General features: G+C 38.0%; 1 protein-coding gene across 1 annotated transcript; it reads left to right on the top strand.

Annotated features, from left to right (window-relative positions):
- The first annotated feature begins 19,509 nt into the window (after positions 1–19,509).
- On the top strand, positions 19,510–23,839 carry LOC132157229 (homeobox protein SIX3-like). Its single transcript, XM_059566482.1, has 2 exons — positions 19,510–21,333; positions 22,725–23,839. The coding sequence occupies exons 1-2, from the start codon at positions 20,642–20,644 to the stop codon at positions 22,915–22,917; spliced, it is 885 nt and encodes a 294-aa protein (XP_059422465.1). The 5' UTR covers positions 19,510–20,641; the 3' UTR covers positions 22,918–23,839.
- Positions 23,840–24,298: the final 459 nt, after the last annotated feature.

Genomic DNA, 24,298 nt, shown 5'->3' on the forward strand with positions numbered 1-24,298 from the left:
GCGTTTTGCACCTTTATAGATTGTTATTTGATCAATATATGGAAAAGTAGTGTAATCTATTAACTACACATAATACCCCGACTTTTTACTTAAGTGCCATATCATGCCATAAAATATTTTCAATATGACTGAATTTGCATTTAATGTAAATTTTAATAACAATATTGTAAGTTACTTATTTTAACACTTTCATTTTACAGAGAGTAAAGAAAATTGACATTATCAAAGAACATTTTCATTCAGTCTAGCCAGAGTTCAGGCACTCTCAAAAACTCCCATTAAAATTACGGAAGCACTTTACATTACATTGTACACATCTGCACTTTTTGTTGTTTCTGATGAGAGAATTCGCTAAATAATTTAGTCAGCGAGCAAGTGAACAAAACACCGCGTTTCAGTGATGACTCTTCTGCACGTCTCCGATTGGCCATTGCATTCATAAGCGCAACAGAATCGTTTCTGATTGGTTATCATGAAGCGATATACGAACGCGTCTGTGTCTGGCTCAGCGCCAGCCAGCGAACACAGATTTGAATTTAGCATTGAATTTGGAAGCTGCATTTAAAATCTACTTGGCTCAGAAATCTTTGAATGGGCATGGCGCCTCTGCCCTCGATGCCTGTGAAACGATTCTCCCTCAAACAGCACGCTAACATTACTTCTACACTACAGGCTACACACCGCAATATAAACAACACATCTGCATGTTCTCACATCACGTCGTTCTTGTAAAATAATAATAAGTAAATAAATATCAAAATCACTTCGCTCAGAATGAAACACCACTTACCAGCTTCCGCGGTGTAGAAAATATCCTCTGGCAATTAAAAAATGCGCGTGCGGCGTGACGAATCTTCCCGGTCGTATGAGGTCGTCGTTGTCAGGTGGAAGGTCATCATGTGGGTCATCTTATTGACGGCTAAATTATTATCCAGAAATTTTACTAATATTTAGATTGGGCTTGGGCAGGCATTCACAAAAGGGTACGTTATGAAAAAAAAATAGGTGAACTTTGCTTTGACAAAAGGGCACTTTGGGCACCAAGGGGCAAAGGGGCAGGTGCTCAAGCACCCAACACCCCACCCCCTCTGCACGTGCCTGAAATCCCCCTTCATATTGAAGAACGTCTTTTGTTTAGACAGAGCGGGATAGTGTTCATCGGTTCATTATTCTGTGTATTAGAAGTAGAACACTGGATTTTAAACAGCTCTGGTTTTATTGCACCTGTAATTAAAATAATGCTGTTTAAATAGCTTGGACAATAGAAGGGAAAGTCATGGTGTGATTCCTCCCCCACACCCTTTCTGCACTTGCTGGAGAAAATTACAACCTGGCTGCACACTTAATATTTCATCCTTAAGCAAGTATGACAAGCTCTCTTTGTGTCACTCTCCCACTCGCTCCCTCCCTCCTGCGACCTCACTCCCTCCTCTCTCTCGTCTCACTTGCTTAGCATTAGCAAGCTCACCATGCTTTGTCATGTGATGAATATGAGAAGTGAACAATCAGAAAAATAAATCTAACTCAAAAAAAAAGAAAGAAATGATGACATCATCTAATGAAAAGACCTCGAGGTTCCCTCCGTCCTGAAGACAGAGCCAAACAGGATCACTCATTGCCAGAGAGTGATGTCTCAAAGCGCCGCACGCACTTCAGACAGAGTTTCATCACCGCGTTTGTTTTGCCAAATTCTGGGTCCCTAACATGTCATCTCAGATAACCAAACACACTCCTGTGTATCTAACCACAGGCGAGACACATAAACACATATCATTTTAGATCAGGGGGAAGTTAACACGCCATCATAACATTTCTCAAGTTTGTACAGAGCTTAGTATTTAGAGTTAAGATGATGAGTTCCTTGTTACTAAATCTATTAATGGACAAATAAATGGCAATATCAAGGACTAATCTGTGAACAAATTCAGTACATGAACTGCGGTTATTTCAAATGAAACTAAATATTCTGACATCATTTACTCACCCTTGTGCCTTTCCAAACCTGCGTGACTTTCTCACAGAAGATATTCTGATATTTTGAAGAATGTTTCTGTGTTTGTCTGTACAATGAAGGTTAGTTTGGGGGTACAATACACCTGTAAAAAAATTACATTAAATATAATTTTTGATACAGTACATTGTGCATACATGCACAAGCATGCACAAGGACAAAGTGTGTACAAAGGTATATCACTGTCCTGCACACACAGGGCAGCGGCATTGATCATATAATTTACTCTTGTCTATTAGCTAGCAATGATATTGATCAAATAATTCCTTCTGCAGAATCTGGACACTGACAAATTGCTAAAACGTTTCTGCCACATTTAAGCATATCCTGTAATGGCCTGGCCATCGATTGCAGCTCCCATTCACTTTTTGCATGTAAACAACTCCGTTTCAGTGGTGAGGAGCACACATGGTGCATAGCATGTCTGTGTGTTCGTCAAATTCTGAAATTAAGTAATTCAAGTGGCCTTCTCTTCCCTCTACTCAGAATAGAAACAAATTGCTAGCGCTCACTCCTGAGGTAATTTCCCAACGATTTGAAGATTACGAGCAACTGAAAGGCAATTTGACCCCATTTTCCTTCTGCTCTGCTTTTTGATATTTCTGTGAGCCCCTAGGCGGAGACTGAATGAGAGAACACCTTTATTTAATCTTACATTATTGTACTGAAAATGTGCAATGGACACCGCAGCAACAACACCGTATACATACACTCACGGTGCAACTTACACCAGTGTTACTGTTACAGGGAAAGTTCTTTATTTGGAGTTGTACTTGTGCACAACACACATTTCTTAATGTTTAACCAAAATGTGTTTTAATATCACTAGTGATGAGGATTGTAAAATCTTTTAACAATATTGTTTTTTGTAACTAAAGTTTACTTTTACACAATCAAATATACTTTAGTATGTCTTTAGAACTGCTTCCGTGCAATTAAACTGCAGTAAGTACAAAATTAGTTGTTCCAATTTAGCAGACTTTAAGTATAACAGTTTAGTCTACCTAAAGTTAAATTGTATGGTATTTTTCAGGTACATGAATATGTTAATGTATTTATAGTAAACTTAGAATTAAATAAATGTATTTTTAAAAACATTTAAGTATATGTGACCCTGGGATATTAAGTTAATATCATGTTCCATGGAGATATTCTGGAAATTTCCTACCTTAAATATTTCAAAACGTAATTTTTGATTAGTAATATGCATTGCTAAGAATTTCTTTTGGACAACTTTAAGGGCAATTGTCTCGATATTTTGATTCCAAATTTTCAAATAGTTATATCTCAGCCATATATTGTCCTGTCCTAACAACCATACATCAAAATCAGGCTTATTTATTCAGCTTGCATATGATGTATAAATCTAAATGAAAAAAATAAATAAATAAAAAATCCTTATGACTGGTTTTGTAGTCTAGGGTCTCATATTAAGATTTCACTTGGGTATCCCATTAATAAAAACTAAATTAAACATTTAACACAACAAAAATATAGCCAAACTACAATATATTTTCATGGATCCAAAACGAACTAAAAATAGTCACAAATGAATTTGCGTTTTAGTTCTTGATACATGACATATTATAAAATATGTTATAGCATTATAACTTTGGGACCACCAAATCAACTAAAACTCTGAAATAAATAAAACTAAAAGTAAAAATAGAGTGGCAATTAAAAGAAAACAAAACTAAACTGACAAATCTCACAGTAGCTCAGCTCAATAGCTTGCTTCATTCTGCTAAATATCCGTCATTTTCCAAAAAGGCTGGTTGCCATCGCCTGCGCACTGCAGCCTGAGGAAAGTGCATAAGATCTAGTCATGGATCATTTTACAAAAGAAATGCATTCTACAAATGCGAGTGCATGCTTAGTCTTAGGTCATGTATTACCTTAACCTTCTTCAGTCTACAAGAACTGTTGAAAAATATAGGACACTATTGCTATGCACATTGCACACCACCTTTACAGCAGAGCCTCACTTCACAAGCAGAGGAATAAATGGAAAAGCAGTAGTATCCCGATCACACGCTGCACACACACACATGTTGTGCGCACAGCTCCAGTCAGGTCTGTGAAAAGTGTGCTCAAGACTGCAGCTGGTGGCACAAAAGGCGGCGATGCAGGGAAGTGACACCTCCTGTCACCACGGTGACCCTTCTTGACTCACGGCTGACAACCCCATCGAGCAGACTTGCTGATAAAGCGCTCTCTGGCTCTCTCTGGTTTTTTCTCGGCCCCCCCTTCACGCCTGCGACCTGATCCTGTGTGAAGGGCTTATGGAAAGCAAGGCTAGAAACGAACATCGTGAGACACAGAGATATAGCAGGGGGGTGTGGAATGGAGTGTGATAGGGAGAAAGCAGTTGCAGAAGGAGGAACCGAGGCACGGGAGCGACTGGGAGGGAGCGCTCAGGTTAGATCTGAGTGCGAGTGACATTGCATCAACTCACTATCACATCTCCTCCACGCCGGTGTCTATCAGCTGTCCACCCCGCTAACGTCCTTGACACACAAACACTCCACAGGCCTGTTACATACATACACATATACACGTGATGTTTGAAGCTCATCCCTGGCCTGTCATCTACCCTGCAAAAGAGGTGACAAAAAAGGATGTCATCAAAATGTGCAGCGGGTTCTTACGCTAGGTCAATCTGACGGTGCAAAGATAATGTTTTGAGCAGCCCGGCCCCCTCGGCGCCCACCCTCCAGCACAAACAAACACAGGCTGCACCATACCCATCAATATTTATGCAAAACGGGAGAGCTCCTCCAAGAGTGCTTTGATTTGCATGTAATAAATAAATGAAAAGAGCCGGTGAGGTTACTCCACCACAATCTGCAGACAGAGGCGATGACGAAGGTGAGCTGGGGTTAAATCATGTAATAGTCATGGAGGTTAAGAGAAACGAGATTGTGCATTGTTTAAGAACGGAAATAAATAGTGGAAATAAAGAAAGCAAGAAATACCCGAGACTTTCGTCCCTCCGTGCCGTAATGAATTTCAAATAAGTTATTCACTTTAGGAATAAGTGGCTGGCATGCAGTCCTTACAGCTGGTTTGTTGAGATAATTGATTTTCAAATAGTCTGAAGATGCACAAGGCGGGCGATGACAGCCGTCGCGGAGACCGCCGGTGACGAGCGAGCCAATCCTGAGAGTTGTATCAGTTTAATTAGAACAGCAACTGGCCTTCGACACGGCCTCTTTCCAACGTAAATTAAAACAGCCCAGTGATTTACCAGGCAGAGTCGATGAATTTTTCATGTCGTAGCGCCTTTCCTCTCTGGTGTACTCGAGGCGCTGGTGCTGCCTGTTGCTTGCTTCCTCCAGCAGGCCTACGATGTGTCGCTCTGCCACAGATAACTGGAGGGACTGTGAGCCGGTGCGGAAACACGCGGAATTGCCTGCTTAAATTTGAATTGACAATGCAATTTGTACATTTTCTGTTTCATTTACACAGTCTGCCCGCGGGCATCAATGCGCGCTTGCCGACATAACCGTCATTACTGGAGAAAATGATAGCAATGATGTGACGTGCTGCTTACATGCCAATAGAAATCTTTATCATGTTACAGAGGGCTTTAAAGCTGATTCTTCAACCTTCTTGTTGAACTTAACTAAAGTGTCAGGCTGTCAGATTATCATTCAAATTGCTAATGTCTCGTTGTGATGAAGCTGAATGGCAGTCAGGCTTCAGGCAGGCCCTCAGGCCTTGCTCCAACAGGCTATGGGTTTACTAGGTAATCGCAGCGGCCAATTTCATGCCTTGTTATTAGTGTCTTTGTAAACTGGAGACTGATGAAACTCAATCCTTAGCCTTTGTGCGTTAATAGATGCTAAAAGCAGAAAACCCAGTTGCTTTGCCCAGGCATGTCTGCTTCTTATTCAGGGTGCTCATGCACACACAAACATATGCCTTCTCTAATTTCTTCGATCCAGGGCACCTGTGTATATCAAAATATGGGTGAAACCCTTACACACTTGGCACTCAAATTCGTCCACAGGCTCAGATCAACTTTTGTAAACACACACATGCACACGACCCGTCTGGACTTGGATCGTGATTCAGATTGACAGCTCTCGCAGGAAATATGCCCTGGGAATTTACGTGTGATTTCACTGTGTGTGTGTGTGTGTGTGTGTTGTCATTTCTAACACATCACATTCCAAGTCAGATTAAGCACAAAGCATTCTTCTGTGTCATAAAAGAACATTTTCAAATGCCGTTTATGCTCATAATTCACATGTAATTTGCATACTTAACATTGCAGGGGTCAATAAGGTGTTGTCATGACCGATTCAGAAGTTATCTGATGTGTAACAAAATCGCCAACAGAATCAGGAGACAATGAAGGTGTTAGTGTTTTTTTAAACACCTGCATCTTCATCATCATTATCTTTTAAGGCAATAATGAAGATTTGTACTGACTGTTACCCTGGTAAACCTTTGATCTTGGTGTTGTATTACAACTGACAGCATTCATTCTTGTGTCTCTACACTATAATTTATCTGCAGCCTATCAGTTGTGCGTGAGAAACACAGGATATCCCAGTACGGGACTTTCTAATGTGGTAGCTTCTGACACTTGTTGTCTTTCTTTTTTCCCTATTTTTCCAGTTTCAGGTCAAAATGAGATCACCAAGGCTGCTTTTGTTTGATCAAAATACAGTACAAAATGAAAGAACTGTTTTCTACTTCAATATATTTTGAAATGTAAATATTTTTTATGTATTCATGTAATGGTAAAGCTGAATTTTCTTCAATATTAAATGTCACATGGTCCTTCAGAGATCATTCTTGTATTAATGTTGAAAACAGTTTTTGCGGCTTAATATATTTTTGAAAACCCAAATGTTTTATTAGATTATAAAAGAAAAGAAAAGAAAAAAAAGAAAAGAAATACTTTTATTCAGCAATGCAAACAAAACTTTTCAAAAGTGACAGTAAAGACATTTATAACATTACAGAATATTTCTATTTCAAATAAGTAAAAGTTCCTTTAAGTTGTTAATTTTTTTGTTTTGTATTACACTTTTACTTTATTTTTATTGATTTTACTTTATTTGTTTTGATCAAATAAATGCAGTCTTGCTGAGCAGTGAGCACAGAAAAACTTCTTTAAAATCACATCAAAAATCTTTACCATTCCTATAATGATAGTGTTGATATTGTAAACAAAACATAACATGTCTGCAACTTAATGCAATTTATTTTTTAAACAGTCCTAATTATTTATGCCCCAGCCAATGCACTAAAAGATGACAGAGGACCCATCATATATTTTTGACCCCATCAAGTACTTCTGAAGTGAAATAGATATGATAATTCCACAATGTTGCTGTTGCAGCATCTGCTTTGGAACAGCAGGACAGCAATAGTACAGTCCTGCTGCCCTACATCATCAGACCACAGTAGGGGATTTCACATTATCTTGCATGGTTCTAAATGAATTCCGCTTTTCCCTCGAAGTTCAAGATGAGGAATTAATTATGTGCTCCTTGAAGTAAAAATTAAACAATAATGATTACTGCATGTCCTCTCGTTTAAAGCAAGGCAGCCTTGATGGCACTGAAGTGCTATAGTCACTGACACTATTAACACAAATTATTTCATAGAAATCTCGCTGCGGTTCTCCATGCTCTTTTCAAGGCGTGGTGCTTTTGTGGTGTATTAAATTAATTAGTTATGATTTAAAAAAACATTTAAAATTAGCAAAGAGTTAACTAGAATGATAATGCCCAATGGTTACACTGTTCAGTAATACAGATTGTGCTTAGTCACAGGCACATGATTTATTCAGAGGTGTGCACTGATAAGGCAATGACTCCATGGCAGTTTATTTTCATGGCATGATATCATGACAGCGAGAGATTTTCATACACAGTGCTCTGTCAGGAGTAGCTCTGTGTCAAGAGAGTTTATTGAAAGAAAAAAAATCCTATTTTTTTTCCAGCACGGAACAGCACTTTTCAGACAGGCTGCAAGTGGAGCTGTGTGGGCATCCACTGCTGAGAGTAGCTTGCACGTATCCAAATAGCCTGTCCACTTTCTCAGTGACAGCAGTTGTGTCTTGTGTGTGTGTGTGTGTGTGTGTGTGTGGTTACACAGCCCTCGTGACAACAACCTCTTCACATTTTTGATCCCTCAATGTGAGAGTGTCTGTGTTGTGCTGTGCATCTCTACAGCAATATATTATATGTGTGTCTGCGCTCTCAAATTCTTATACTCTGTCTGTGCTTATTTATGGTACTCACACTACAGTACCACCTTTCTCCCCATTAGCACCACCTTGAGGTTGAGAATAAGAGTCACAACTCCAGGACCTACACCCATAAGCCCTTTACGAGAAACTTAATCAGCCATCTTTTACCTCAATGTACTGGAAATAGAGTTATTACTGTGGAAAGGTTTCTGACACAAAAGGTCAGCTCAATTCAGAAGCCTCTGTTTTCAAGCTATGTCCTTATGATTACATGTTCTGATCTTCAATGGAGAGACTATCCGAGAAACTTGCAGTTTTGCGTAAAATGTAAGAATTTAACTGAGTTCACAATTGGTTGGAATATGAAGTTAAAGAAAGATTAATACACAACTTTAAATCACTTACTCCAACACTGTCCTATATCGTCCTCTTACACACACACACACACACTAACACACACACACACACACACACACACACACATACACATATATATATATATATATAAATGTTATCATACATCAGTGCTGCAAGTTTTTTCACAATAGGTTATTAACTCTGGTGGATGGGGCTGGTCGTTTGGAGGCTAAGCAATGGCAAGCCACTTCTCTCTAGCTCTTTATACAATGGCATGACGTGTCTGTACATCGCCAGTCCTGACCTGGCTATTGAGCAGGACAAAGCTTCCTGAAGAGTGGTGGCTGCTCCGGCATTAGCATTTTAATCACCTTCATACAACAGTAGCTTCTATACTAATATTCTAATGCTAGGCTAACTTGGTTTACACTATTACTATGTACATTTTTATGACTTGGAGTAAAGGCATTATAGTGAACTTAGGGGAAAACAAATTTAAGGTATTCTTTAATTATTTAGCTGAAACGTTGAAAAAATACTATATTTGTTGCATTAAACATGAAATGCCACAGTCATACTCAAAACATGAAAAGCATTTGTTTGATTGCAGATGGGCTAAAACACAAAATGAAGTAAATGGGGTTTTAATAGTTTCTTGCAGTTTGTGAAAACAATCTCTGTTTTGAAATTATGATAAATATTCTCATAAAGATCACACCAACAATAATAATGTAGAAAATACTCGTGTTTATTGTTTGTATCCAGTGTTTATACAATCATTAATCGCATAAAAGATTAAATTGACAAGCTCCACAAATAAAGTCAGGCAAACTGCAATAAAAAAATATTTGTCAATAAATCATAAATCCTTTTTCAAGAATTGTATTGTCTGCTATAGATGTGTATTGTGTAACATGCATAAGTTGAAGAAATATTGTCCTCTTGTCCTGTAACCATTACGCTGAGATCCTTCACAGTCTTTGAAACAAGCGAAGAATAGGATAAGCTTCCCTGTAGATAATAAATGTATAACCAAGCAGTGAAGATTTTTCCTCCAGTGTCTTGACTTTTAAAAGCAGTCTATCTGTTTCACGGCGGTAGAGTTCCGAACAGAATAACGTGTAATTAATGTTGGGATGTGGCCCTGGGGAGCTTGGAAATGTGGGAAGAGGAGAGAGGAGGGAGAGGAGTCACAGAGATTTCTGATTACCTGACAAGTTGGGGCCGGAAAGGCTACACTTAGCCCATTAAAGATTTTCCAGCGTGACATTTGAGAGCAGCTGCCGCACCGTACGCCACCTCGCCATTTCCCCATTCGCTGGGCATCAATTTAGAGAGAGAAAAAGAGACAGAAAGGGAGAGAAAGAAAGAGCAAACGAGAGAAAGAGAGGCCACCAGGCATACACTGGCACAAATGGATTTCATTCACCAAGGTGAACTGTACTTGGCTGATAAATGCACTTCCTTGAATGTCAGCAAATGTCATTTGTGAAGGCTTTTACTGTTGCTTTAATAGCTTCCCCAAACTTACAAAGAAATGAAAATAGAATGACTGAGAGAGTGAGAGAAGAAAGAGAGAGAGAGAGAGAGAGAGAGAGAAAGAGAGAGAGAGAGAGAGAGAGAGAGAGAGAGAGAGAGAGAGGGTTTGGCTGTTGTCACTTCCACATGATTAAGCAATAAGACATTTGAGAAGTCCCAACAAGAAAGTGGTTAAACTTGCTGGATAATGCCTCCCAGATTAAGCGTTAGACTGTGAGTTTCTTGATTTGAACTGAAACTTTGGACAACAGCTTGGTAAAAGCCCAGTTAAATCCAGTTACTAGATCCGCTCTGGTTTTAAGGATATTCAACAATAAAACAGACGTCTTTCTGTGTCATCTCATTTTTAAAACGTGGCAGCAAGAAGAAAAGGGTTGAAACCCTGAAAATGCTTATCAGCCTGGTACAGATCTTCCTTAATTTACAAAAAACATATATCAACACTCAAACTGCACAATTTCGTTACCATTTTTAAAATGTCAGTAAAGATTATTTTAAAATAAATAGGTGTGATGGTATCTAGAATTAATTCCTCTATATAAATTAGAATTTATAAATCTGTCTGTGACTCTTTACGATGATTTAGGAATCCGGGTTGTAGCCTGGGCAACCTCACTCTGGCCCAATCCACAAAGGCGGCCATGGCTGTGATAATCCCCATTTCCAGTAGTTGCTAAGGTTACAAATTACCTTTGGTACTCTTAACCACCTCCTCTGTGACACTCTACTAATCCTTTTATGGAATTTCATTTAGGATTTATACTTTAGATACAGGATTACACACTACATTTTGTTATTGTTCACATTCGTCCACAGGAGTCATGTAGCACATTCCAGCCTCATTTATTTACAGCTCAGGTACTAAAATTTCAGTATCACAGGCATAAATGTTAATATTTTACTGTATTTAATTCTGAAAGATCTATTCTATTACAAAAAAAGTGTCAAAAGTTACCACCCACCAAAAATAACCATTATTAATAAAATGCCATTGTCTTATATATATATATATATATATACCGTATATATAATGTTTTTTTTTTTTTTTCCTCTGTCGAACAGTTACACACAGCCTGGGACCTTAACAAGGTTTCTAAGGGCCACTCTGACCTGGGTAGATAGTGATGTTTCATTCAGATTGGATAGTTTGGGGTCTGTAAGCATTTTTAATGTATCTTACACTCACCAAGGTTGCATTTAGTTTACTTTCATAAACAGTAGGGTTGAAAAAATATTTTTAATGTGTAACAAAATATCTCTTTTCTGTTTTATTTACCATTTTTATTTTTTCTTTAATGACAAAGCTGAATTTTCAGCAGCTAATAAGTCTTTCAGTCATTCAAATCAATATGCTGATTTGGTGCTCAAGAAACAGTTATTCTTATAATTATTACCAGTTGAAAATGGTTGTGCTGTTTAATACGTGTTGAAAGTATGGAAGTGTTTTTCTTTTTTTTCAGTAGTCTTTGATAAACACAAAATTTAAGGAATAACATTTATTTGAAATAATAATATTTTGTAACATTATTAAAGTTTTTTTTATTTTTTTTATCAATTTAATGTGTCCCTGTTATGGTAGGGTTAAAATACCCCTTGCAGTAGTGTAATAACATTTTATCCCAAAGTGTTCTTAATAAAAACAGTGTCTTGATTTGCATAACAGTATAACATAAGTTATACAGCAGTATTAGGATTTTCAGGTTGCATTACGTTACACCACCTGATGAGAAGAATGGAAAAGTGGGAAAGAGAGAGAGTGAGAGAGATGTGAGCTCTAATGATGTTCAGCTTGTTTGTGATGCTCTGCAGCTAAACAGATCTAATGAGGCTAATGGAGGCTATATCAACACATGCAAACACACAAACCCACATACACAGAAAAAAAAATGAAAAAGTGCTAAGAGCCTCAAGTCATGTTCTGGAATACAGAGGACATAATATTTTTCTCTCCCCGTCTGTCTCTTTATCTCATACACTCAGAGTCACTCTCACATACACTCTCACACTCACACACTGCTAGCAGCTCAGTCATCCGAGTAGTGACAGGCTGACAAACAATGTTATTGTTCTGATGGGTCAAATACTGCAAGCTCCTCAGTAATATGAACCATAGCATTCATTCAAAGACGACATATAACTGCAATGTAGAGAATGTTTTTTACTAGGTAAAGAAAATGAGAGCATGTATCCAACTGATCATACGCCATAATTTCAAAGACCATAAAATATAAAAATTTTACATTAACATAGGATATAACAAAACATCAATAGACTAACAGACGATTTGAAATGTGATTTTTTTGTTTGTTTGTTTCAGATGAAAAACCCATTACCATACTTTATCACAACCCAATCCCCGTTTTAAAACACATTTAGTTTCATATGAAAGGGTAATTGATAAAAAAGGTTAAATACTGATGGAGAGACTGAGCAAATGTTCCTTTTCTTTCGCACAATAGCAGGTTACTCGGAAACAGGCAGAATGAATTTCTGGGGTATTGCAGACAAAAATAGCCAAAGACAAAGAATTCACTTTAGATCGAGGACGGGTGTTTGCTTTCACAAAGACAAGACCAAACCATGCAGTTTATGACGTCGCAATATTATTTGTGTTCCTGTTTTGGTCAATGTTGTAAACCTATAAAAACAAACAGGGGTGCGAGCCGGTGAGCGCAGCGCTGCTGGACAGGACACATCCTCTTTTAGGAAGGAAAGGGATTTGCAGAGAGAGCAAACAAAGATATCAACAGTTTCTTTAACCCCACCGCGAACCACAGACCTGCAGGACAATATGGTAGGACAACCTCCCAATAACTTCCCGTTACCTCTGTGCGACATTTTGCCTTTAGATTCACCTTGTCTGAGTGGGCGCGTATAGTTACAAAATTAAACTAGAAAAACATGTATACAGCCTTTTAATTGGTTGCTGTTATTTCGGCAAAACACTACCCATAAAATCCAAAAACGTAGAGAATTATTAGTAGGCTATTTCTCAGTCCATATCAGGGAATAGGAGGTCATAAATCAATAAGAAACTCATATTTGAGAAAATAGCCTGAGACAATGCTTCACCGGTGGATGAGATGACAATCACAGCTATTGAAAGACCAATGTTACAGCTGTCAGTCATTCATTTTTCATTTGGGCACGGGATAATTTGTCGCGCACTGGGCTCAGTCACTCACTCATAAACATTTAGAAGACGTTTTGACATCTGCTTGAGTATCTGCTAATAATTTAGTTAAGTGATTTAATAAAAAATGCATGTTCGTTAATTTAAAAAGAATAGTAAATTGTAAAGTATCTTAAACAAGCACTATAAAACAATGTTTTAGAAGCTATATTTCCATCCAATTACATTTGTCTTTCAGTATTTCGCCACAAACAACATTTTTTTTCTTCTTTTTTTTCTAGCCAGCTCTAAAAAACTGTTAAAGTTTAAGTAGTTGCTAAAACATTAGGTGTCATAGACATTGGAAATAATTGTGAATTGAAGACACTAGTCACATAGGCTAAATAAGACACTGAGTAGACAGATTATAGCCCTGGCAGAAACCTTCTCACAAGATTTGCTTCATTATATATATTCACGAAAAATCTAAAATTAGCCTAATTAAGTCTACTTTAGCTTAATTAAATCCGTATAGGCCTAAACTATTTTTTTGGTCGGACAGTACAATGAAAAGATAAAAACACTAAACCTCTTCGAACAACATTAATTGAAATAGAATGGCAATTTTGCATCTATTGTGAGTAATATAAATTTGAAAAGTAATCAACTAGACCAGAAACTGCCTTTTTCTTTCCCTCGTTGATCAGACTTTAGGCTAGATTACATCAAAAGTGAAAAAATACGTCCAGCTGTTTTAAGGAACAGAGCACAACGCCAGATAGTTCTTTTGTACCTTCCTGACAGTTATTTAATAACATCAGTTCTGCAATATCTGTAATCAAAGAAGTTCATATTGTCCTTGATCAAAGTTATTTTACAATACGTAGAACATTTAGGTGATAAATGCATACTACAATAATACCCCACCCCATCGTGACCACTTGCTTCATAAGGAATCGCTTGGTGAACTTGCCTTTAGCTTTTCGTTAGACCTAGATCTACCTGTTGATGCTCGGAGTGTCTCCTCGTCTTGTACCTGTCACAGCGATGTAGCGCACTGCATCTCCTGTAGCAATCCAGACGTCCTCTATTGATCTCTGTGGCCAAACTCTTCTTTAGAAAGAAATCCTATTCGACAGATGCTCTTCACCCATGAATAACAAGGTCTAGATGCTACACTTTCAGTCGCTGCTAAGTTAATATCAAGTAGGCCTCAAAATCTCAGTATTCACCTCCTTGACTTAAACTTTTGAAAATGCAAGTTAATATTTAAACTGCTAAAATTAAATGAAAAGTTAAACATTTTATTACAAACGTTAAAGAATTGTCCAAGAGAAGGGCATCTGTAATAAATAATTTGCACTGGTTGCATTTACGCATATGTCTTCTACACGTAGGTTGTCTTTTTTTTTCAAGAGAGTTGGAATTACTGTAAGATGATATCAGAGATAAGCACTTTTAATACGACATGTTTACCAAAGGACTTCCTGGTAACCTTTACAAATGAGAGCTTTTGTGGGTCAGGACAGGTCATGCAGATACACTAAGTCAATGTTTTTTTAGATTTATTGTTTAACAAGCCTGTATTCATTGATGATGAAACAGTTTTAATGATGAAACTTGGGGAATATAACATGATGTCAGTACAGAATGAAAGAACTAGCTGCCCTATTGGACGTATCAATCAAATACCAATACATAGACGAATACATTCAAATGTGTATTACGTCATTAACACAGCAGTTTAGGCAGTGTCCAAAAAAAAAAAAAAAAAAAAAAAAACATGTGAGCAAATCAAAATGCTATTATTATTTATCATTCTCGAGCAACAATCACTGTCATTCTCGAAAACAGAAACAAAAACACGTCAAGCTACAATAGCAGGGCTTGTCCCATTTAAATATGCTGGTTTCAGTCGTGTAATTTTTCAGTCACTTGACTCCCTGTCAAATGAAGGACGAGGAAAAGGCTTATGTTAAACACAGCAGTTTAGGCAGTAGGGAACAAATAAATTATTAAGCACTGTGTTCACTGAAATTCATTTAAATGTGAACAACTGAGTCGAATAATAATGAAACACAAATAAACAAAATGCCTTTATCTTTATCGCTTTATTTTATAAAAATGTGTATTATTATGAAAGAATGAATAATTCTACATTCAAAGAATGCAGTAAGTCATTTTCGAAAATTCAGCCCTTGAACTTATGATTAAAGTTCAGCACGTCTACAATAGGCTATATACTGTACATCCAAAGTATGCTACAGTGATAATATGGTGGAGGGGAAAATATTATAAAAATTAAAAAGAGGATAAAAATTTTCCTAATCCACAAATCAACACAGATACACAAATTATAAAACTATTGAAATACTGTAATTAGAATAAGTTAACGTGAAAAAATGTCCCGCCTAGACACCCGAGTCTAATTTTTCTAATATCTCTTAAATGAATCATAACATAGCATGAATGAATAAGGGGGGATGGACGAAGAGACTGAGCAAAATTCATGAATGGGTCTGCCCTTTCAGCAGTAGCTCAACTGAGGCGCTAATAATTTGTCCATGTTGACGATTTGCTCCAGTTTGGGTGTGTTTTACTAGTCGCAGGTCCGTGTTTCACTTTCTACCTATTCTACCTACAACTCAAATAGAAAACTCCTCGTAAATATAAAGGGACAGATTGCCAGCCTTTATGAATTATTGTCGGGTTGCCCGGGGTCGTTATGACAGCAGCCTCAATGGTTAGGCTATATCGTGTCATTTTGCACCTGCAAGACTGACAAAACAACCCCACCTGTGTAAATGACAACATGATGTAGCCCAAAAAAATCCAGTTTAACCACGTCGAATTCCTATGGTCTATATATATACAACTCGATGTGCTTCTCTAAACAATTTAGATTAGTCTATTATTTATTAACTATTGTTTGTTTTTACAAATATTTTATTTTATTAATGAAAACTGCACAGTCTCGTAAAATCTTAAACATCATACACCTCACATCTACCCTAATTGGGGTTAAAATGGCTCAGTATAGCCTATTCTGACCACACTCTTTATGCAGACGATTTTCTAAAAATACATTCAAAAGGTTCATACAAAAAGAAATTAATTCCATACAGTCGTCATATTGTAGCTTACATATTCTATATAGCCTAATAATCATCACTATTAGGCTACTTTGTTATTTTAAATAACTGATTATAGCCTACCCTTAGTCCTTTTTAAACACAAAAATATTCCTAAATGTCAAAACAGTGGAAAATGCGATTGTAGTGGTGGATCTTAGAAGTGCGTTGTTTGTTTGTGGTTGTAGGCTACATTTATCTCGAGAAGGGAACTGAGTTCGTTTATCACGTGAATAAGACGTTGATCCCGAATAAGGTCCTAAAATCAACATAATCACTTAACCCACAATAGAATGGATACAACGTAGCTATCTATTTATGAATAGCCTATCCCCGTTATTCCGCTCGACCCCCCAACATAGTACAGTGCACGTCCTCACCACACACTATGGATTTGGGCCAAGCCAGAGCTCTTAAGAGAAACCGGAAGAAAGAGGGCCTGCAGTTCCAGGCGTTCGGTTCCATTTAAAAGCGAAACCTCCAATGGCTTCATTAGAAGTAACGAGTTGACACAAGGTAAATCTAACATTGAAGCGCCATTCACTTGGTTCGCAGAGAACCCTCATTAAATGTCGCTAACAAGCCGTGCAAATGCAGTGATTGGACAGCTCCAGTATAACTCCTAAGACCTAGCAGGATGCCCACTTAATGAGACCACACAAAAAAGGGAGGGAGGGGGGATGCATCTCTGTTGAAAATGGTGCTCGCATATCGTCTCCCTCCCCCAGCCAAAAATAAAAAATAAAATAAAAGTGTATCAACTGAGGTCGCAGGGACTCACTAACTAATAGCACAACTAAACATAATTTATACTATAGCCTAGCCTATGCAAAAAATAAATAAATAAAATAATCAAATCAATCATGTAGAAAACTTCATAGAGTGAGTTCGATGATCAGCATATAACAAAATTATAAAACGACACAATTTCCTTTTACAAATATCACATATCAAATTTGTCATTCTAAACATTTTTCCCCAAAATACATATATTTTTAATGGTATCTTGGCTACGTACATAATTAGGTGTTACATCATATAGGCAAAAGTAATAAAACGCACCCATTGTGCTACCTACATTTAACAAGCCACGCGGATTCAAAATACAGCCGAGGTTAAGACCCTGAGCAGAGAATAGAAAAGGGCATTTGCGCCCCGTTACGACGGCCCCACAACGCTGCAAGCTGCATTTGTCTCGCATTCACGGAGTGAGAGCAACGTCCCGGCAGAGGATGACAACTTCCCAAGCGATAATCTGGGAATATGCATGGCTTAAACTGGTATTGAACGATGCTTTTTGTTTACTCTACCGCCTTCGCATTATGAACTGCATCTTGGTGTCTTTTGCGAAGCCCTAAACACTCTTAAGAACTTAACCAACTCTCTGGTGAGTCTCTCGGAACAATTAGCTATTTTACAAATAAGTAATACGATTCAAATGAATAGATGTCCACTCTTGTACAAACAACACAGACCTCATGGGCACATTTAAATTAAGTCTATTTTGGATGGAACTGTTGCGATTTTGCATCAGATGACAGCCTAGGCTTTATCATAATATACTATTTTGTAACTGGATGAAACCAGGGAAAATATAACTGAGAAGACAGAGAAAAAAAGAGTTGTGGCATGAAAGGAAAAAAAGAGTGAGCAATGAATCAAAATCGATGGAACAACGTCCAGTTTTACAACCCATAAGTTAGTTTAAAAATAAGAGAGAAAAAAAAATGAAAGACTCAAACCACACCGCTTCCGAGATGTCTCTTGATAGAACTCTATGTTTCTGCAGCCGTCACCTGAAGATCGAATTCCTGCTTGGCAATGTTTTATGACCTAAGTGGATGTGAAGAAAAAAAATTTGAATGAGTTTTTAAAATGAAATAAAACATTTAACGAGAAGGCATTGTCCCGTGCCCTTTCCTCCTCAAACACTTGCAAGTCCCAGACTCACAATGCTCAAAATTACTCATGCATGTTAACCGCGTAGTTGCCAACATTGGTAAGAGTATGGGAGGACACATTTTCATGAGATAAGAAGTGAGAGCAAGTTTAAATAGAGAGCTAAGAAATGGCTTGCTTACCTTCTCATACGACCGAGCTCTTCTCAATGATCTCTGGCATGCTGACTACACTTAGCTTTATTTAAGCTATATGGCTCTCTCAGAGAAACAGTGAACACCGAAATTACGCATAAGTTTCAAACCCCTGATGTCACTTCACTCAAAAATACTGAAAGCATTAAAGAAACACACATTATTATGTTCTGCGAAATAATCCACTGTCTATTACATTCTTCTTTCATATAGTCTTTGTCAGTAAATAAACAAAGACAGAGCTAAACGTTCATCTGTATTGAGGACCTTGCTCCCCGTTGATTTTGGCATGGAACAGAGCAATGAAAGCTAGGGGATAAACAGACGATTAAACCAGGCGAATTAACTTATTTGGGGATGCTAATGACTTGCTTAACGTAAACAAAGGCTATGTTAAACAAAGTGAATTTACCACAACTTTGCAAGTTTTTTTCTGTTTTAACGCCATTTCCTCTATATCACGCGAGTACTTTTTTGCAAATCATCTTTGAACCGTCACGCAAACACCGATGTCTCCAAAATGTAGCCTAATTATCTTATTCACGTTAGAGAACAGTGCCTGTTTATGTCATAGGCTAATCAATAGCTGTTCTAAATGTAAAACAGCTTGGCCAAAAATACGGTCAACAATGAAATAAAACAGGTTATTTCCAGTCCATAAATCTTTCCAAAGGGACCACTTCAAGTGCCTCTTGGAATTACTTCACTTAAGTTTCCTGTGACAGAAGAACAAACAGATTTGATCCTGGAGACACAACGTGACCCAATACATCCATTAGGATCTGTTCCCCGCCCCTCATTTTGCTAAGCACACATCAGCTTGCACTAGGTTCGTGTACAGGCTAATAAGTAACCGGAACAGGAAAGTTCATTCAAATAAATTGTATTCGCTATCCCATTTACATGCATAATTATTTGAAAAGATTGAATTAAATATTTGAAAGAGACGTCACGTTCCGAGTCCCTGAACACTTCTGGAAATTTGAGCATTAGTTTAGACAAAGTCTGAATGCTGCGTCTCTTTACGCCTCTATCAATATGGTCATTATTCTTAATCGAGTGGATGCGTAGCACATTTTTAACACCAACTAAGCACTGTCTAAATATAATGCAGCACAAACTCTTTGATGCAGACCCAGATCCAGACGAAATTCATAACATGCCATTGGAAACCCAATCTCGTGACATAGCCTACAGATTATGTCCTTCATTCTCGGGAAACGGGCTTTTTAATTTTAACGACCTCAAGTAGCGCACATAATAACTATAGACTAGCTGTAACTGAAAAAAGAACAGTTGATTAAATAAAACCAAATATGCATCAAAGATCACGTGCTATTCTCAACATGCATGGGCAATGGGCCAGTGTTTGGTCTCTGAGCAGCATCAGCGGAGCGACAGAGATGCGCCGTCCACTAGTAGCCTAGTCTAAACGGTTGTCACTGTGCGAGAATAGCAGTCATATCGTACAGAAATGCGATCGAAGTACAAAAACGATCCGGGAGTTTTCAGCGTTGGATATGCAAAGCGAACACATGATCCTTTCAAATATAAAATTCAATACATGCTTTTACGGCTACTGTGTTCATGGGTTAAGCGAGACGGCGCAACATCGTATCTTCTCCAGCTTCGTACAAGGCACTAAAGAATGAAATAGCCTATCTGTGTACCCTGTCCTAGATTCCGTTTTAGCGCTTCATTTAAATTCCCGTGTCCGTGACTGTCATCCCGAGACCCCACCCCTGCCTTCTCTTCCTACATATCTTCTTAACTTTAACGAGCCTCGTTAAGATCACAATAATATTCCACCCACTAATTGCTCATTCCATTCAACAAATAGGCGAGACTCTGCTTCGACTTCACGCGAGTCAAGGGAGGGAGGGTGCTGTTGAGATTGGAGTTCCCGATAACCCCCCGTGCGAGCAGCCAAAGTGGTGAAAGCCTCTACGTACTGGCTAATGATTGGCACGCTTGACAGTGATTGGCAGGGCTGCCATGACAACCCTACAACGACACCAAGAAGACCAATAGAAAAGCGAAACAAAATATTTCAATGCTACACTCACGGTGGATTTAGGGGGAGATATTATGAGGCTGGTGTCATTAGGCGATAGCTATTGAATCATTCAATCTGAATTCGTCGTTCTTTTTTCCTTCGCACATTTCTTTCTCTCTCAGGTCATTTCCATGGTTTTCAGATCGCCTTTAGAGCTTTATCCCTCTCATTTCTTCCTGCCAAACTTTGCTGATCGCCCTTTGCTCTTGGCGAGCAGTGCGCCCAGCACCAGGTCTCCCGAAGACTTGTCAATGTTTCAGCTACCGACCCTAAACTTCTCTCCGGAGCAAGTGGCGAGCGTCTGCGAGACGCTGGAGGAGACCGGGGACATCGAGCGGCTGGGTCGCTTCCTATGGTCGCTTCCTGTGGCACCGGGAGCTTGTGAGGCGATCAACAAGCATGAATCCATCCTACGTGCCCGGGCTGTTGTTGCCTTCCACACAGGCAATTTTCGCGATCTCTATCACATTCTGGAGAACCACAAGTTTACCAAGGACTCGCATGGTAAATTACAAGCGATGTGGCTCGAGGCTCACTATCAGGAGGCCGAGAAATTACGCGGGCGTCCCTTAGGACCGGTTGATAAGTACAGGGTGCGAAAGAAGTTTCCCCTGCCTAGAACCATCTGGGACGGTGAGCAGAAGACGCATTGTTTCAAAGAGCGGACGCGGGGTCTGTTACGGGAGTGGTACCTTCAGGACCCCTACCCAAACCCCAGCAAGAAAAGGGAACTGGCTCAAGCCACTGGACTCACTCCTACACAGGTCGGAAATTGGTTTAAAAACCGGAGACAACGAGACAGAGCAGCGGCAGCAAAAAACAGGTCAGTCACCTTAGGCATGTTCAACTTTCATTGGAATTTTGCGCTTTAAGTGTTTAATTATTACTACTATTATTTTATAAATGAAATGTTGTGAAATATGTGAACACGAGGTAGGAAGTACTGCAGTAAAAACAGAATCAAATGTTAAAGACGAGGGAGGGATGTGCCATGTGTTTTGAAAGTCTCAAGCAGAATATAAAAGCAAATAGATAAAACTTACCTGTATAAATTTTATTAACGTGAAAAAAATGATGCAAAATAAAGGTTTCCTGACTCATCGATGAAACCTGTAAAAGCAAAAAGAACTTGTAATCAAATGTGTAAATTCTTTACAGCAAAGCTATTGTGTGTCGTTTTTAACATTAAGTATTTAAATCTAAATTTAACAGTTGTTCCAATGTTAAGATAGCCTACTAGCAATACAAATACAAATATGGATTGGCTGCGTCTAAAAATAACATTAATGGCATTTCTCTGTAGCTTTATTTGGAAAAGTAAAATCTATCCAGATCTTCTATAGAGAGTAGTTACTCTTAGTTACTTTTGTAACATAACATTGTAAATACAAATAGTTGTAAACCTATTCTGCGGACACTCATTTATTGAGAAATGTAAGCTAAACTATTCTAAGGTTTAATGTTTGGTATATCTGACATCTTGCAAATTATTAGGCTTTGTTTCACTTCCCAGTGTGCTTCGTAATAGTAAAAACTATTTTACAGATAACATGGCGTAAATTAGTTCGAGTGAGAGTTGTTTCAGGTGATTTAGTCAAATTATATTTCCTCCTATACGCTAAATATTAGTACTGTGCGACTATGGAATGAGAAAACAGCAGAAACTAAGCACACATTTTGACTGGTGTAACTGGTTTATATTATTTAATGGACAAATCAACAAACTGGACTTGAATAGATGATTACAAATAGTTAAAACAAGAACTGTGACGTTCTGGTCTTGCAACATACTAAAACTGATATCTTTAACTAATCACACCTAATTTGAACATATAAACATACAAATGAATACAAGAACTTATTCTATCAATACTAGATATCACGAGAAGTCAATCAAATTTCGAGGATAAATATGATCATATGATCATATTGTGGTATAGACTTAATCCTGTAGCGGCCATGCTTTATGTATAGTAATCGTTTTCCACAAAAACAGCAGCTGTAGTATTTATTTTACCATGTAAGCAAATGTTATTTTTCATCTAGCCTATCTTTTTCAGATATTGTTATCTATATCATTTTAAAGAACTAGCCTATGTTAATATAGCCTAGCATGGCCTAATGTTTACCTTAAACGGAGGCGAGTTTTTCAGGGAAAATGACCTACGACTTTTATAACTAACGGCATACCATTCTCTAACTTTTCTGCTATAGGCTCCAGCATCAAGCAATAGGGCAGAATGGCATGCGGTCCCTTTCAGAATCCGGCTGCACCCCACGCAGCTCGGCGGAGTCGCCTTCAACTGCAGCTAGTCCCACGACCAGTGTCTCGAGCATGACAGAGCGAGTCGACACGGGCACGTCAATTCTTTCAGTAACATCAAGTGACTCGGAATGCGACGTATGATACGCAAAAAAGAAATATATACAGGAAAAAGGACCTGAATAAACTTGATTATCGGGGAAGATGAAAAAGGACCAATTGATATTACTATTAAAAAAAGAAAAACATAAAAGCACGTCTTTTTTTCAAGCGCTTTCAATGGACCCCACACCTTTCCCCCACCCCATCACTTGCATGATATATATATATATAGGCTATATATATCTAAATCTATTTTTTTTTTTTTTTGTATATGGGGAAATGCCCCACGTTTATGTCTACCAGGACCACCGTGAAGAGGGAATTACCAGAAACCGGTGTCCATCGCCTTTTGTTTTTTTTTTTTGTTTTTTTTCTATTTTAGTCCGAGTGACGACGAGCAGCCAGGATGCAATCCTCTTTTCCTTTATGTTCATCAGACAATCATTTGAGTCGTAAGCACCTTTTTTACTACACTTCTGTCACTGCCTGTGTGGGGTACTGGTCAAATGTGGAACTGAATCGTTATGACTGTATCAGATTTTTATTTTTATTTTGAGATTTTATATTGAATTATGTATATCTTAAATAATGCGACCGTTCTCCCAGTCTGTAATATATGTGTAGAAATAAGTCTGTAAATAATATTGCTATACCCATTCTCTTTTCTATCCCTGTTCACTTTTCTTGGCTTGGTGTCCCTACATAAACTATTCGTCAAAACGTAAATATTAAGTGCTCTAGGCGTTTTGTTTCTCTGTTTTATGCCATGAAAAGAACGCTAGTGAACATGAATTATCAGTCGAGATTAATGCAAAAGACAAAATATGGGATATCATCATCGACTGACCAGGTCCATTTCATGTTTCCAGTCCACGCGCTTATAATTCAATGTTACTTTCTTGCGTGTTTCTGTTAATGTATTCGTTTCTAAACTGAAAATACAGTATTCAATTTTGTTATAAAACTGCATTATGTGTGTCATTTCCACAAAACATTTTCTAATTTCTATACAACATTCTAGTAGTTTTCTCTCCAATTTACGGAGAGCATGAAATACGTTGATTAGCAGTGTAACATGAAACACAATTCTTCAACAAACACAATTTGTGGTAGGCTACAGAAAGGTTTTTATTCGTCTTCCTTTTTGTTAACAGCCAGTGACTACAATGCAAAAATAAAGTGAAGGCGTCATTAAATTGACTAATCATGGAGGACTCCCCTAGCCCAGTGTCCCATTGTAGTCAACGAAACGGCGTTTCTTTCAAAGTTGAGCTATGCAAAAAGAAAGCTCCCTCTGGGCGAGTAACCCTAACTCGCATGCACAAACAGAAAACCGTACCAAGCACTTCCTTTAGAAGTGTAGTTAGTTTGCTCAATATGAATTTTTTTCTGCGCTCTTTAACAAACACAAACAGTTTGTTTA

Source organism: Carassius carassius, chromosome 14 (genome assembly GCF_963082965.1).
Source record: "Carassius carassius chromosome 14, fCarCar2.1, whole genome shotgun sequence".
Classification (NCBI taxonomy): Eukaryota; Metazoa; Chordata; class Actinopteri; order Cypriniformes; family Cyprinidae; genus Carassius; species Carassius carassius.